This window comes from Python bivittatus, unplaced genomic scaffold, assembly GCF_059951505.1.
Source record: "Python bivittatus isolate LINGU-HERP-01145 unplaced genomic scaffold, Pbiv_v1 ctg000310_np1212, whole genome shotgun sequence".
Classification (NCBI taxonomy): Eukaryota; Metazoa; Chordata; class Lepidosauria; order Squamata; family Pythonidae; genus Python; species Python bivittatus.
In genome coordinates, this window is record NW_028277054.1 from 11,790,208 (window position 1) to 11,806,990 (window position 16,783).

Below are 16,783 nucleotides of genomic sequence, written 5' to 3' on the forward strand. Positions count from 1 at the left end.
GAGCATACGTAGAACTGCCTCTCCCCAGTGTTTCTGCCTGTTGCACTAGGTCAGTGTTGTCCAAACTTGGCCACTTTAAGATGAGTGGACTTCAACTCCCAGAATTCCCCAGCCAGCATGGCTGGCTGGGGAATTCTGGGAGTTGAAGTCCACTCATCTTAAAGTGGCCAAGTTTGGACAACACTGACCTAGGTCCAACAGGACGGGTACGCTCTGTGTCCCTTCAGTCAAAGAGTATCATCTTATGGGAGCTTGGAAACTGCCTTTCCTGTAAAAGTGCTTGCCCTCTGTAACGCCAGAGCCCAAGATCAGATTGGCTCTGACTCTGCTGGCCTTTTGGAAAGCGTCTTTGTCAACTGTCTTATTTGGGTTTATTCTCTGTGACCATTATGGGATTTTAACCCTTTGCTAATAATGTTTTTTCTGTTGTTTTAATGGGTTGTTAGCCACCCAGATTGCATTCATGAGAAGGGCAACCATATAAATCGATTTCATAAATAAATAAGATGGCCCTTCCCAACTAGGATTCTGTGAAATAGGTTAATGGTAGAAACCATCATTCAGCTACGTGGGTACGCATATTGGAGGAACACAGCCACATTTTGGCTGGGTTCACACCATAGAGCCTCCTCTTAGTTTTAGGAGGCTTTTGTTCATTCTCCTGATAGCCTAAGACTGCTACGTGGACCCGCCTCCTCCTTAGTGATGGCTGGAATGTAGGTGAAACGTGTGTTTGCATGACCTGGCTTGGCTTTCCATAAACACAGCCCATTTTCAGGGAGGAGCAGAACAGGGTGAGTGTGCACATCCTGCCTCACTTAGAAGCAGCCTGCCCAAACATGGAATAAGAGAGCCACGGCCTCAGGCGGTCAGAGGGATAGCAACTACCTGTGCTAGTCTTAAACAAGTCTCAACCAGTTTCCTGGCTGTGTTAGAACTCTGCTTCTTCCACCGGTTGGGACTGCTGGGTGAACGGTGGGGTGGAGTGTTCCCTTTCGTTTTGAGCCTGCGTGAGTCTTCTTGTTCCCCCCACAAGTGCACGCACATGCATGCACACAGACACACACGCACACGCGCGAGAGACCAGCTTCCAGTGTCTCTCCCTCTCCCAGCCTCCGAATGGCTATGGATTCTGTTTGGGACTATCAGTTCCGGATCATCATGCTGGGAGATTCCACGGTGGGGAAATCCTGTCTTCTGAAGCGCTATGCCGATGGGGTCTTCCTCGAGTCCACGAACCAAACCGTGGGTGTGGATTTTTACGTTCACTTTGTGGAGATGGAGCCCAACCTGCGTGTCAAGCTGCAATTCTGGGATACGGCGGGCCAAGAACGGTTCAGGTCAGTCTGGAACAGGGGTGGTCTGCGATCTATAAGCCAAAAGAGCAGAAGGGATAGGCCTTTTTCAAGCCTTGGAGGATGTAAGATAGGATGGGTGACTATGCCTCCAAATTAAGGGAGGCTTAAGCTTTGCTTCCCTCCTTGTTTAGACATGTAAAACATTTAACTATAAAGATTCCCAGTGCTGTTAACAATTCAATCCTTCTGGAGCATGAGGACGGCCAAGGTAGCTGTTAAGAAGTTGGACTGGGACTATAGAAACTCAGGTTCAAGAGCTCACAAGACTATGGAGTTCCCTACCTCTCTCACCGCAATCTACCCCACAAGATTGTGAGAATAAAATTGGGGGGGGGGCTCCATGTATGCTGTCTCACATGCCCAGAGGCTGAGATAGAAATGCAAGAAATAAACAGCAGCATCCTGCCCCCCGCCCTCCCAGATGAGGCTGGACCCATCCCTGGCAGCCTTCTGGAAGTCCCTCAAAACATGTCTGTGTCAACAGGCTTGGGGATCTCAAGGAACTGGAGAACTGTGGCAATGGCTACACTGTTTGTCACATCACTCTCTTTTAGTCTTTTTTAACAATATTGATTTTTTTATTATTATTATGGAATGTTTTAATGTTGATTTTTTATGGTTGCTTTTATTGGACGCCACCCAGGGTCACATCTGTGAGATGGGTGGCTATATAAATGTGAGGAATAAGCAGATAAGCAAACAGATGGGATGCATGAGGGAAAGAAAAAGGATAAAAGAGCTATGTTGGTCTTTGACTGTAATAAAGATTTGATGTGATTTGAATAAAAGAGCAATGCTCTAAGGGTCTTACCAACTGCAACAGTCTGATAGAAGGGCTATCAGATGTCCCCTGGGGAAGCGCCAAGCCATTGGCTCTCAGAAGAGCTAAGAGGGTCTTTTCTTTCCCTTAGCTGCAGTTGGTGGAATGGGCCAGACATTCACATAAAGGAAATGGAATGGACAATCTCCTTCTCCTTCTCCTTCTCCTTCTCCTTCTCCATCTCCTTCTCCTTGTTTTATATTCAAAAGCCTAGTGGACTGAAGGTTATTATCTTTAATAGCATAAGGAACCCAAGGTATCGTCATGGCCACATGGAGCCGAATCTGATCTTCCATCCAACAGGGATGTTAAGTCTTGGATTTCAGCTTCTCGTGAGCCATCCATTTATATTTATTTCATTCCTGTATTTATAAAGCCACTGTCATGGTTAATTCAAGGATCACAGCCTGTACAGAATGTCTATAAGGATGTGCCACGTATTTGGTCTTCCACACAGTATCCTGTCTAAAAACATGCAGAGAAAGGCTATAGGCTGTGCCAGTGTTCCCATTGCGGGCTTTTTAAAACAAAATTTGTTAATGTAAAAAAAAAAAAAAAGTCACCCAATACTTAAAGCCTGAAAGAGTGTACTGCTCTTCATTCCAAGTGTCAGCCAGACTGATACAGGCTGGGGATGATGGGAATTGTATTTTACACACCTGGAGGGCACCAAATTAGGGGAGTCTGGGTGGCACACACCTGCCAATGCTTTCACTCACAAATGAGTAGGCCATTGCCTTGAGATAGGAACTCCTTGCCCAAAAGCAGGAGTGACAACTGTTGCAGTCACACAAGCAGCTAGGCCTTATGACACTCCTTAATTTCCTTTTCCTCTTATTAAAGACGTGACTGTTTGTGAGGAATGTCCCTGATTTGTCATCTTCCAGAGAGAGAGAGAGAGTTGCAGAATTTCCTTCAGGCCCAGGGTGGGCTCTACAAAAAGTCAAGATAAGTAACCAAAACCTCATGATCAAAGCCCCTTGTTTCCATGCATCACATCCACAACATGTACAAAAAAGGCTGAGGCTCTGATCATGCCGTTGGGGCTACTATTTGGACGTTTTGACCCCACCCGCTGTGGACGTCCTTGCCTCTGTGTAGTTTTCTTGATGCCAAGGCCGAAGTGATTCGCCATTGCTGCTTCTGCTTGGTTGCTGCTCTTCCAACATTCCAGTTTTGCCTTTAGCTTTTGGATTTCCTATTGGTCTCCCATCCAAATCCGATCCACGTCCAACCCGGCTTAACTTTTTCAAGATTAGCCAAGGTCACTAGATGCCGCACGTGCACACTCAACATACAGCTCTGCTATTTTTAATGCATTTTATTGTTTTGCTTTCGTAGTAGTTTTCTGTGCGAACAGCAGCCTAATGGCTCTTGGGACGCAGGATGGAGGGAGATCGGTGTGCGCAGTTGTACACACATGCTAGTTCACATACATTTTATTAATATATAGCTTAGCTTGTTCTAATGTATAATTTAGAAGGTAGATATAGGATGAGTAGTCAGCAGAACCCCTGTGGATTCCACTGTTAATTTTTAGTGGCACATATTGGTTGCATTTTTAAACTCTCCTAAGCCCAAAATGGACTCACTCTATAAGAAACAGAAAGTAAAAGTGGTGTTGTACCCGACTGCAAAAAGGCAATCAGAGTTGCTGTAATCTAAGAGTCTCAGCACGTAGGTGAGATGAGGAACTGGTATCCCTCCCCACAGATGACTTGTGTGACTACAGAAACCCCACCACCCTTGTTACTCCACCCTCTGTGCGCCAGCTGGTGTCCTGTGGGCCAATCAGAGCAGCTTTAGAGCCAAGACTCCTCCTGTTCCCACCACAAGGAAGGGAAGATATTCATCCCGGCACGTTGACTTTCTCATGACGTCACCCCTTATCTTTTGTTCTATTAGCCAAAACAAGGCATTACAATGGGGCATTTTCCGAGCATTAGCCCTGTGAGATTTTATTTGCCACAGAAACTTATTTGTTTTCATTTTGATGTAACATGCGCTGATTTTAGTAGAATTTGCTCTCGAGAATTCAGGGGATGGTACTGTTGGAGTAAGATTTGTATCACCACACCCAAAGGGGCATAAAATACCAGAGCAATATTGCAATTTACATAATAATGGAGAACTTGTATGCTTAGTTTAACTTTGTGGGTTTGACTGGATGCTTAGTTCAGTGGGTTTCAAACTTTTTTGGGCTGTGGAAGCTGTGAGTTAAAAAAAAGAAGAAGAATCAAGAAGGAAAGCCCTAGTGATAGAAAATAGATAATAAAATGAGACTTGTGCTTGTTCTAATTTATTTATGTAAATTTATATATTGAAATTATTGGAATTTCACAAAAATAGATGCTCCAATTAATGTCCCAGAAAGTTCCTCCAGATATTGTAACTATAAACAATAAAGTGCATACTGTAAATGCAAAATTAATGTTTACAAAGTGCTAACATTTAAACTGGAATTAAAGTTAGAAAGTTAATGTTTTAACCAAATAAATCAACCTTCAGTGATTGGGATGTGATTGCTTTTTTTTTTTTTTAGAAAAATGGATATGGATGTCCCTGACTCCATTTGATAGAAAGATTTGTCCTTCGTCTCTCACTGAACCCCAGTACAGCTTGAAAACCCCTGCTCTAGTTTAACATGTCTGTATCTCTGGCTTCTTGCAATGCTTCCATGCTCAGCAAACCCTCTTTCTGTGATGTAGGTCAGTGACACGGTCCTACTACCGTAACGCAGCTGGAGGAGTCCTGATGTTTGACCTGACCAACCGTGTATCATTCGAGAACATCAGGATCTGGCACCAGGAAGTGGTGGACACAGTCAAACCTCACCACCCGGTTTTTGTGCTGGTGGGGAACAAGAGTGACCTGGAGGCTGAACGGAAGGTGGGGCAAAAGGAGGCTGAGAAGCTGGCAGTTTCCCTTGAAGCCAAGTATATTGAGACTTCGGCGAAAAGCAGCCAGAATGTGGAGGCAGCTTTCCAGATGTTAACTCTGGGCATATACGAGGCCTTGAGAAGTGGGGTGATGAGACCCACTCCACAGTGGGATGGGGTGAAAAGCAAACTGCCACCTCTGGTTCAGCCAGAGGTTCCTGCTCAGGAAAAGAGAAGGAAGTGTTTCTGCTAGCGAAAGATAAGACCCGCTGGGGCAATGCTCTTGTGTTACACTGTTGCAGCTAGGTTCACCCACTCTGCTAAACGGTGGCTTGTGAAACGATGGTTTGTTGACTAAGCCACCATTGGCTAAGTTCACACAATCTGCAGAGTCCTTAAATATGGTTTGCCCGTCAGAGCGATTGGGTTTGTAGAGCAGAGAAATCCTAAAGCAAGCAAATTTGGTGAGTCTACCTCGCGGGCGCAGCCTCAGAGACTCCATCACAGAGGCCTACAGCCTCTCGTTTAGTCTTGCAAGCCGACTGAAGGTTGGAAATACATTATGAAAAATGGCAGGATTGCTTGCTTGGGGCAGGGGAGCGGGAGGGGGAGTGGGGAAGAAGCTGGCCAAAGAAAGATTGGCTCGGAAAACGGGCTGGGAGCTACAGAGCCTAATTTCCCGAGAAATGTCCCCAACGCGTCCTTAAGGGAAAGGGAGCTGGGTAGCGATTTGGAATGTTGGTGACTACTCCATTCTAAGCACCCTCCCTCTTCACCACGTGACCCAGCACACACCATGTACAGTCCGTCCTGTGCTTTCCAGGGCACACCAGTCACAAACATGTATGTGCAACAGAGAGAGGAAAGACACTCACCCTGATTAGCACTCTATGTATATACCTTGATTAGTCCCTGGGGAGAAAATATGCATGCACACACATGCACACAGATGTAAAATGTTACTTCATTATGCAGAATGCCTGCTCTGGTAAAAGGGTTGGAAAGAATCCCAGAAACCCTGCTTCCCTCTTTTCCTTATTGAAAGCCAAAATTTGGGAGAGATACAATACCTATAAAATGCTCCATATTAGTCACAGATAACTTATTTTGGCAGGCTAAGGTTTTTCACTGACAGTGCCTGCGTCATATCCTTTCATTCCTGCCACTTGTGTAAAAACTTTTCTCATTTTCTCACATTTATCCCACTTAGTTATAACCTCGCACCACCCATCAAACATTTTTCCTTCCACCACTGTTACTCAGGACACACAGAAACAAAGGCAGGTTTACCATTTTTATTGCTCAGGTTATAAATAAAACCTCCACCCATTCACACGTTCACATAATCCTGCGTACCTAGCCAGCTTAAAGGCTAGCTGCCAGACTAGGGTTGAACTCATGAAGAATCAAGCGGGGATACCCACTGAGCACGGTACCTTGTTTTGTGTGATGGCTCTCAACTAGTTTCCATACACATTCTCTTAATGCCAAACAAGGCTTCGTTGACCGTCACAGCTCAGCTTGTCCCTCCTTGGCACTTATCTCGCATTTCTGGGTATTCAATCCAGTTCATATGAGAGCTGTTATTGAGAGAATAATTTTCTATTGTGGGAATTGCATCTGGTGACTTTTTTTTTTTTAAACTGGATCATGTTTATTAAAATTGTCCCCATTACTTACTTACCAGGGGTCCTTTCCCAATCTACTGTGGCCAGCCCTGAGTGGTGGGGGTGGTCTTCAGAATTCTTGTGTGTGTGTAATTTTATTAAAGGCTTTAAAAAAGGAGATAAAAACTAATACAAACTAATATAAAGTAAAAAAGAAAAAGAAAGAAATCAAAGAGAAAGCTAAAAGTGCAAGGAATAAAAGTAAAAGAAAAATAGGAAGAAAAAGATACAAAGCAGTGGCTTCCAATCTTCTTTACAGCAGTTATAAGTACAATTATAAATTTACCTCTTTTCTCTAAAGTTACAACATGACTCTCTTCTTTCTATAACCTCTCCTGTCATCAAAACCATAAATCATAAGTTCATTTTTTCCTGTTTTCTGCAAAAAGTCTATAAGGGGTTTCCAGTCAGCAATAAATGTAGATATTATCTTTTCTCTAATCAAAGTCGATGTGGCCATCTCAGTGATTCCATCGTCTTCACCAACCATTCCTCCATTGTAGGTATTATCAAATCTTTCCATCTTTGTGTGTACAATGATCTTGCTGCAGTTATCATATACAAAAACAATTCCCACAATTCTCTCATCTTATATTTCTATTCAGTATTTCAAGAACCGAAATAAATGAGAGGAGACAGTGGGCATCCCTGTCTTGTTCCTTTTTGTACCTCTCAAGGCTTTGTTAAATCTCCACTAACAATTATTTGTGCTTCCTGTGAAGTATAAATCGATCTTACACATTTTATAAAATTCTCTCCAAAGTTCATATCTTCCAAAACTTTGAACAGGAATGCACAATTCAAATTGCCAAAGGCCTTCTCCACATCTAAGAAAACCAACGCGGCTTGTTTTTCATGATGTTGCTCCAAATATTCCAACATGTTTCTAAGATTGTCCTTTAACTGTCTTTTAGGTAAAAACCCACATTGATCCTTATGAATAAATTCTTGCAAAATTATTTTCAGTCTATCAGCCAGAATCATTGTAAACCAATTGTAGTCATTATTTAGTAATGATATCAGCCTATAGTTTCTTGTTAAAGTCAAATCTTGTCCCTCTTTAGGTACCTGTGCGACACTGGCCTCTTTCTAACACTCTGGCAACTTTTCTCCCTGTAAGATAGAGTTCATTGTATTTTGTAAAGGTTGTAAAAGTTCATCCTCAGAACATTTATAGTAAGAACCTGATAATCCATCTGGTCCAGGCACTTTTCCTGGTTTAATCTTTTTTATCACTTCAGAAACTTCCCTTGTTATAGGTACATTCCTGTTTCTGTTCCTCTGTAATCCTTGGTAGATTTTGTTTCTTTAGGTATTCATCTATTTTCTCCAGAAAGATGTCACTTGCTTTATACAAGTTAGAATAGTATTGATGAAACTGTTTAAAAAAAACTGTTGTAGTTTCCAGGATACCAAATGATATACTTGAGTGTCACAACTATTAAAATATTCACAGGTTCCACCAGGCACGAAGAGGGGAGTGAGGCTTTTCCACACATCCCATTGTTCATTAATCTAGCTTTTAACCACAAAGAACGTAGACACTAAAGACACTGCAGCTGATGTTACTTCAAATGCCTAGTTCCAGATCTACGTAGATGACATTGGACAGTGCAACTTTTAAAAGGCAAATGGAATTACAACATTTTGATATCAGGGTTAGGAGAAAGTGACTCTGAAGCATGGTATTTGTTGTGATAACAGTAGAGTTTTTAGTAACCATAATTACACCTAACATTGTTTTGCAGGTGCATTTAAAATAAACAGTCCATTTCAATATATGGGTGCAGGCCATACATATATATCACCAGCATGGCTGCTGGTGAGAAATGGTGGGAGTTCCAACTTAATACACCTGGATGGAGGAAAGCAGATTAAATGTGCTAATCTAAAGCCATTCTGTGGTTATTCCATCTTTTTTTCCTTAACTGACTTTTTTCAATGAAAACAAAACAAAAAAACAATCCCAGAGAATTCATCAGAAGCTGGATTACAAATGTGGCATTCTGCATCTTCCATAAACAAGCAAATATACATCAACAGCCCTTCATGAAAATATCTCCTGCATCACATGGAAATGTCTTCACTGTTAATACCTTTTGATTGAGGCCAGAAGGTGGATACAAGTCAGTGGCTAATACCAGAGGCCAAGAGATGAAAGGGCGAGGAGCCCACATGAGATGTACAGCTTTAAAAATGAGAGATGGGTGAATGGAAGCCCACGTGATGGTATTGGTTAAGGCAGTGTTCCTCAACTTCGGCAACTTTCCCAGCATACTGGCTGGGGAATTCTGGGAGTTGAAATGCACACCTCTTAAAGTTGCCAAGGTTGACGAACACCGGGTTAAAGAAGTGGACAGGAACCCAAGAAGCTTAGGCTGCAATCCTCTTCTGAAGTTCTGAATGACTTTTAGGCTAGTCATTATTTCTCAATTCTATTCAGTTGTTGTGAGGATAAAATGAGAGCTAATATCCCCCTTCCACTATGCATTACCCTGAGAAAAGGGAAGACATACAAGAAGTAATAGCAATATTAATGTTTCACACTATTCATAGCTGGCTTTACTACTGGGATAAGCACTCTGAACTTCCTAGCTTGCTGATGCCATTTTCTTATTCAAAATACTCAATAATTGTGGATGTCACCTTGGCAAAATTCATGAGACACCTTGAAAAACAGATACATATGGTACTCATTTATTGTTACATTTTCAACTAGTGGGAACTTACACAAATCCTTCTTTAAAGTCACTGTTGGATGGCTCAACACAAAGCCGATGCAGTCAGAACTTATATATAGAACAGAAGATAAGGGTGATGGGAAACCCAAAGCAATGGCTGTTTTCTCAGAGTGTTGACCAAGCACCCCCACGGCTGCTCCAATGTAGCTTCTCAAGTGTGAAGTGGGGAAGGAGGATATAAGTTTTCTGCTAGCAGAAGGCTTCAGAAACAACCTTCCCCTCCAGAAGTAGTGAACAGCTTTCACTATGCACCAATACCTGAGCCAGCAATTACTTCTGTGCCAGTAAAATGCTGGTTTTCAAGTGTGCTTTTGGGATTCAGAACACACTCATGGGAAGAGAGTGTCAGCAACTGTTCAAAAGGTATCTTTCACTCAGTTACGGGAAAAAAAGAACAAGCCACAAACTGTACCAAAATTTCTGGATGCTAAGGGTGAGCTATCCCACTCCAGAGCCACTTGCCAGTGACTATCTTGGGAACAGCGATGCAGTTTAACCATGCCTGCAGACTGTTTCCTAGTTCATAGTTCAAGTCTGTTTCTACTGCGTTTTTAGACATAAAAAGGACCTGCAATGCAAAAAAAAATCAACTTTTTCCCTGTGCCATCTTGAGTGTTAAATAAAAAGGAAAGAAATTTGCTTTGAACTGCTTGCAATAATCAGCCTGTTGTTGTCTCCACCCGGATGGCACTCTGAAACTCCTGTCAATACTGTGGCCTGCTTTTGAGATCCATAATTTATTTTTTGAAAGAAATCCAAATACCACGAATGGCAACATTACAAGTTGGAGGGAAATGAAAAACATCTACGGCCACTTCTAATACTGTTCTCAAAAATATTTTATCCCTTGGACAATCATGGACACCGTATATCACTTAGAAGGAGGAAAATAAAAGTCTATGCTTCAAGATATGTTCCTTTGGGGGAATAGATGTGAGGAGACCTAGGGATGTGTGGCAGGTCTCCTCTAATAACCCCTTATTGCTGCACTGTTAAAATATATGCTTCTCTGTGAAGCAATTCAAAAAAAATTATCCCATAGATGACCTCAAGGATGTTCCACAGCTTCAGAGGCAGATTTTTTTTCTCTTAGAAGAGCCTTTTTTTTTCCTTTTAATTTCTCTGTCTTTTCCCAGAGTTATTTCTTGGTTGTTTTGCGGATCAATGCCATTCTCTGCAAATTAAGGGGGGGAAAAAAGGACAGTATGAACATCGGTCTCTTGGTAAGTTAAATTAGGAATATGATTAGTGGAATTCAAACAGGTAATTTTACAATTCACCCACAATGAATCCATCCATCCAGAATACCAGCAGCTATTGGGTTTCCAATCATGACTGGGGCTGCAACTGCAGAGGTTCACCTCCTCTCCCCCCACTTGAATTTACTCCCAACGTGTAACATTCCATCTCTCCAAAGTTGCCCTTTGACCTTGAAGGAAGGATTCAGTCTGGTCTAGTGGTTAAGGCACCAGGCTAGAAACCAGGAAACTCTGAGTTCTAGTCTTGCTTTAGGCATGAAAGCCGGCTGGGTGACTTTGGGCCAGTAACTCTCCTTCAGCCCAACCCATCTCACAGGGTTGTTATTGTGGGGAAAATAGGAGGAGGAAGGAGTATTAGGTATGTTCACCACCTTATTTATAAAAATAAGAAGGGTGGGGTTAAAAAAAAAAAAAGAAGTACTACTATACTTGGCCAATTCTGTTTATTTCCTTACAGTCCAAACAATAATTTCAGGGTAGGCAGTCCTGATTCAGAACAACATTCCGCACAAATTTTATTTTCTTTTTTTAAATAAATAGAACTGCAATAATGAATTAAGTGGAAAAAAAGAATGTGGTTCAGAAAATATTTTATTCTACACTTAAATCATACAGACAATTAAGAAAAGGGATTTAGGCATGTAGCTTGCTGACAATCATTTTTTTTTTTTAAAAAAGCCAAGCTGGAATTTGAAAAGTAGAAATCATCTCTCAATTTTTCTACTGTGGCAAGAAACCTCAATTTGTCAGCAAGTTCTATTTTCCCCCTATTCATCAGTGGTTTGATCCATTGGAAACTATCTGCCTCACACGGCATCATTTCCCTTAGGTGCAAATTATTTGGGGGGGAAAAAAGAGATCCTCACCTGTTTGTGAGCTTCTGTAGTGCAGGCTTTTTTATATGGCCTGATTTCTTCAGAGCCGAAACCCGGGATCCACATATTCCACTGGCGCTCTGGGGGCAGCAACAGCATCCGTGTGGCAGTGGCGAGGAAATGAGATCATAAGCCGAAGATGATTTGAACAAGCAATAAACAGATAAGAGAAGCAGGTTCAGTCACGTAGAAAGCAATGAATTAATATTCCACTATGCAAAATTATACCAATGAGAAGTGGAAATACAGGCTTTTGCAGAAATCTGACTCCCTCAAAGCCCTTTTTTATATCCCTTCTGACAATCCTATGAGGCATGTAATAAAAATACCTCAAGGTCTGAAATCTTCCCAATATGGGGTTTACAATCTGGGCTGACAGATGAGTGGTAGAAGATAACGTTTGCATGCAAAGATAGGGAAAGTGAACCATTTATGGTTACCAGGAGGACCCTGGAAACCGCTTTTTCAGTGATCCTGCCAATGCAGGAGGATGAAGCCTAATTTGTGATTCCTTTGCATGTCCTGCCCCAAGGGGACTGCAGCAATTACTGGGTGGGAAGGTGCACATATGCAAAAGGTACCACGGAGCATTACCCTTTAAAACATGACAGCAGGGCAAGAGGATCAAGTCACTGAAGTGAGACTGCCATGCTGCTGCTGCTGCTGCTGCTGCAATCTTGTCTACTCCAGGGCCCTCCAGACATACTAGGCTGCAAATCTATCATGCCGAGTACACCTGCCTCATGGAAACTGTAGCCCACATGTCAGGGGAGTACCAGATAAAGCTTCCGTAATGTTAGAAAGAGAAAGGGGAAGGCTCAGTTGTGACCTGGGAGCTCCACATGGTATTTGTCATTATGCTTCGGATAGTGGCTCATTAGAGGGGCAAGGAAGAAAAGAGGAGAAGAGGATGACCAGCAGCAAGACGGACAGGCTCAGTTATAGTGGCGACAAGCGCACTGCTGGGAGACTTGAAAGAACAGGTTAGGGATACATTGTCATGGAGAAAATGTATCTATGTAGTCACTAGGAGTGGAAACAACTTGATGGCACATAATCAACATAATTAGAGGGGCAGGTGATTGTCTCCACAATATAACCCAGGAGGAAACTCTGCAGGTTATGGAGAAAACAATCCAAAACAATTTATATATACTCCTTTAACTATGGCAGCTGTCGGGAATTGGACACATTCATGCCTTTGCACTGACCAAGATGCAACTGGACATCCTTTACTTCCAAGGTGTTAGACTTGCGATGCCGCGCGAGCTGGCAGGCAGCTGTCACCACGCTTTCAATGAAGTCATCAGCAATCTGCAGCAACATCTGTCAAAATGGAATTCAGCATCAGAAAGAATGGCAGATGTCACCCCACTTCACTTCAGAAGGTTATTCTTCTGACGAGTCAGGGTGCTGACAGAGCATTCTCGGGAGCCTCAAAGAGAAATTTAGAAGGAATGGCACAGTTCAACCAAGGAGAGGCTTAGATGTCTGTGATGCTCATTTTCTCTAAGACCTACCTCCTCCACATCTTCATCCAGCTGCTCGTTTGGATCCACCTCTCTAACCAGATCCTGCAATTTCTTCTTTGTTAATATCTGTGGAAAACATTAGCAAATTTTTATCAGGTTCATTCCTCCACGGTCACTTCTACGCAGTTAAAAAGATCTTGCTTAGGAGCACTTCCAGCCAATCACATATATGATTGTGCCCCTAAGGGGAGCCTCTAAAGGAACCCTCCTCCACCCAAAGCCCATCCAGATGTGCTGACTATAGCTCACATCATCACAGCATGGCCCATTACCTGATTACTCTCAGGACTGAGGCGCCCCCCACTACTAGGGGTCCCAGGCATCTTTGCCACAGAGGTATTGTTTGCCATGGAACTATGAGGAGGAGTATTGCCTGGTTCTGCTTTGATTGAAGAAAAGTTGGATAAATTGATCAAGGTAGATGGACCAAACTGGTTCATAATCTGTTGAGCTTTAGTCTTGAGATCATAGAGCTTATCCAGATCTTGCTTCTTTTTGGGATTATGTGGGCCCAAACCAATCAGCTAGAAGAAGAAGCAGGCCCCAATGTTAAAAACAAGGTGGGAGAATTCAAACGTCAATATCATGGGCATGTTAACTGAGTTGAGGAACCTGTTACTAACAAAAGCAATCTATCAGTGAAACTACAGGCAGTATTGTAAATTAGTTTTTCTCTGAGCCTTTAATTAATTATTAATACAACTCAGACTATTTTAGTTTACCTTAGCACTGCAACTTGTAACATCACATCAAGACCAAACCATGCTATACACGTACAATCCAAAAAAGTAAGGTTGATATCATCTTTATTACTTCTGTTCTAAGCAAGATCCCAACAGAATAATACACAAAACAATGTTTAGAATATTGCAACGTTAATGTTTCATTCTTATTATCATGCATTACTTTACTCAACACACTGTGGCAAAAAGACAATGATACTAAGTTTTGGGAGTGAGATTCTCATCCAGAACTGCTTTCAATAGAATCAAATATTTCTTGTCAGAGTAGAACTCAATTGCCATTAAAAAGAGTTGGCTATAAAAGAGAGAGAGGAGATGAAGCTCAAAGCCAGAATAAGCTTTAGATTCTCTTTCCTGTCCAAAGTTACTACTTTGCCTCAACCAATACTACTTTGCCTCATCCACACTGTGCTAGGATACTGGCTTGCATGGAAGGTGTTCCCTCTGATTTCCAAATTGATAGGCCAGTTGTAATGACTTCTTAGTGAGAGGCAGCACTGTGTTAGATTGAACCTGGATTAGCCTCTTCCAGTACTATTTGCATAGCTCTCTCAATGTCTATTTCCCAAGAAGTCATATCTTCTCTCAGGTTCATTTTAAAGAAATATACATGCAGAGTACTGGCTGTTTTCTTCAATCTCACTTATTTGAAAGCTTCAAAGTTTAGAATAGGCTTGTACAGTAAATAGGTACAATCCAATTTATTTTCCCTGGATTAACTGTTGTTCTAAAACCAAGTTAAAACTTATAACATTCTTCTGGGTGGGGGCTATTTATAAAATGCTCAACATTTAATTGTAACTCTGTTCAGTAGAATGGCTCTAACAAGAATGAAATGCTAGAATGCAGAGAAATTGATAGAAAAGCAAACCTAAGTTCTAACCTGTACAAGGACTTTGAAAAGAGATTTCAGTTGCATATTCAATGTCTTGAGTTAAGAGCACACAGATCATATTATATTCTATAAATAATTTAACAGGAAAAGCAATATATTCTTGCTTTGTTTACCATCAGATTTCAATCTTGGCACATGTTCAAAATTAACAAGACACAAGCCAATCTTCAGCTTTTCACTATGATGCTAGCATGCCATGCGATGGTCAGTTCAAGCCAATTTACTTACAGCTATCTGAGTATCTAGATCTTTAATTACATCAGAAACTACTGTGGGGCCATTGAATGGAGAGGCCATTTTCAAAAAAGAAAAAAAAAGTTCCTGCAAATAAATAGTTAGAATTAACCTACTTAGCAGTTCTTCCCTGGCTGTGGATGCTTATAAAATTCTTTCAAAGCATTCTGCATTCCTGCCTCCAGCCTGAAAAATAATAGAGACTTTGACATGCAACAAACCACCACAACACAGGATTTTTTTTCATGTCTCTTCTAAAAATGGATTTATAACTTTGGAGGTTATTATTCCAAAGATTTTGCCAACCAAAGTCAAGGTGACAAGATATTATCACTGACGACACAAGCATGAGCTTACAGAAAGTCAAAGCAGCAGTTACTGATAGACAATCTTTGTGGGATGATGTTCATCAGGTCTTTAAGAGTCCAAAGTGACTAAACAGCAATAACAACATTATTTCACAGTTCAAGCCTTACCTTATTTTAAGCAGGCATTCATCACAGCAAATACCAGCCAACTTACTTGCTATTGATATCAAAATTCTTTCTGTTCGTGAAGATATTTGAAGCAAGGCTTTAAAAACTAAAAATGACCTTGAAACCAAATCTTATTTGTTCCTTGTTTTATCAGTTGGCATAATCTGATATCTCATCAATGGCTTTTAGTCTTGATAGCAGTGGGACTGCCTCTGAAGGCCATCTGGTGGGAGACTAGAGGGCTTCCTTGTGCTGTCGGCTGGCCACTGGGAGAACAATGGGCCAGGGGGAGATCCAGCAGGGCGCTGCTTATGTTGTTGTTACTACTATTATATTTTTGTCCCACCTTTTTATATAGGTGGCAAACATACCTAATATTCCTGCCTCCTATTTTCCCCACAACATTCGTGTCAGGTGAGTTGGGCTGAGAAGAGAGTGGGACTAGCCCAAGGTCCCCCCATCCCCCCCCCACTTTCATGCCTATGTTCTACTGAAAAAAGCTTTGGTTTTAAGTAGTTATAATTACTGGTTTTTATGGATTGCTTAAGTGGGCGTATACACTGACTACCATAAAGTAATACTATACCAATAATAATACATCAACTATCATAAATACGGTAACAGTAACAATAATACTGACTACCATTTAATAATTTATTAAACCCTTAAAATAGGTGAATAAGGCTGAAAGGCCAGACACGGGTGCTTCAAAACAAAACTAAGATCTAGCGGAATGGGGAGGCTCGCTGCCAAGGAGAGAGGAGGGGGAAGCCTACAGAGAGAGCCCACCTGGTGCGGGGGAGGCGTTGGGCTGGCAGGGGGTGACGAAGTTACAAACCCACCCTCGGGCACTAGGAGGCGGGGCCAGGCCCTTCCCCTCAGGCCAGCCTACCTCAAGGGCTGTTGTGGGGGGAAAACAGACCTTGGGCTACGCTTAGAGATGGCGCCCACCCCAAACACTAACTACCACACTGCAAATAGGCATCTCGGGCTCCTTTTCTCCGTCGCCTTGCCTTATTTTAAGCGGGGTTTCATCCCAGCCGCCACTCTGTCTCTGTCACGGCCGCCTCACTCACCGGCGCCTCAGCCGCCTAGCTTCTCATACCTGCCGCGCTCTCTTGGATGGGCTGCCGCTTTTGCCTTCAGCAGGTCTCCGCCGACACAACACTTCCGGGGTCACGACCGCGAAACCACGGAAGTGTCAGGAAACACCCTTCTATCAGCCCGCGCGCCTGCCGGCCTGCTCGCCAACCAATCAGGAAGTCCTCCTCTGCCCTTCGTCCGTTCGGCGGCCTGGCTTGACT

At 42.4% G+C, this 16,783-nt stretch overlaps 2 protein-coding genes across 12 annotated transcripts; one reads left to right on the forward strand and one right to left on the reverse strand.

Annotated features, from left to right (window-relative positions):
* The first annotated feature begins 839 nt into the window (after positions 1-839).
* On the forward strand, positions 840-8,521 carry LOC103050507 (ras-related protein Rab-39B-like). The gene is made up of 2 exons (XM_007441957.4): positions 840-1,340; positions 4,887-8,521. Exons 1-2 carry the CDS (start codon positions 1,120-1,122, stop codon positions 5,308-5,310), a joined length of 645 nt encoding a protein of 214 aa, XP_007442019.2. The 5' UTR covers positions 840-1,119; the 3' UTR covers positions 5,311-8,521.
* Positions 8,522-9,403: 882 nt separating this feature from the next.
* TAF12 (TATA-box binding protein associated factor 12) lies at positions 9,404-16,723 on the reverse strand. Of its 11 annotated transcripts, none has more exons than XM_088140113.1 (7): positions 16,585-16,712; positions 14,998-15,189; positions 13,404-13,655; positions 13,120-13,197; positions 12,811-12,925; positions 11,591-11,679; positions 9,404-10,639 (listed from the first exon to the last, which is right to left on the reverse strand). In XM_088140113.1, exons 2-7 carry the CDS (start codon positions 15,064-15,066, stop codon positions 10,604-10,606), a joined length of 639 nt encoding a protein of 212 aa, XP_087996239.1. In that variant the 5' UTR covers positions 15,067-15,189; positions 16,585-16,712; the 3' UTR covers positions 9,404-10,603. The 11 variants fall into 11 exon arrangements, with proteins under 11 accessions (XP_087996239.1, XP_087996237.1, XP_087996236.1 ...); XM_088140111.1 differs by having other exon boundaries at positions 16,556-16,667; XM_088140110.1 differs by having other exon boundaries at positions 16,493-16,664.
* Positions 16,724-16,783: the final 60 nt, after the last annotated feature.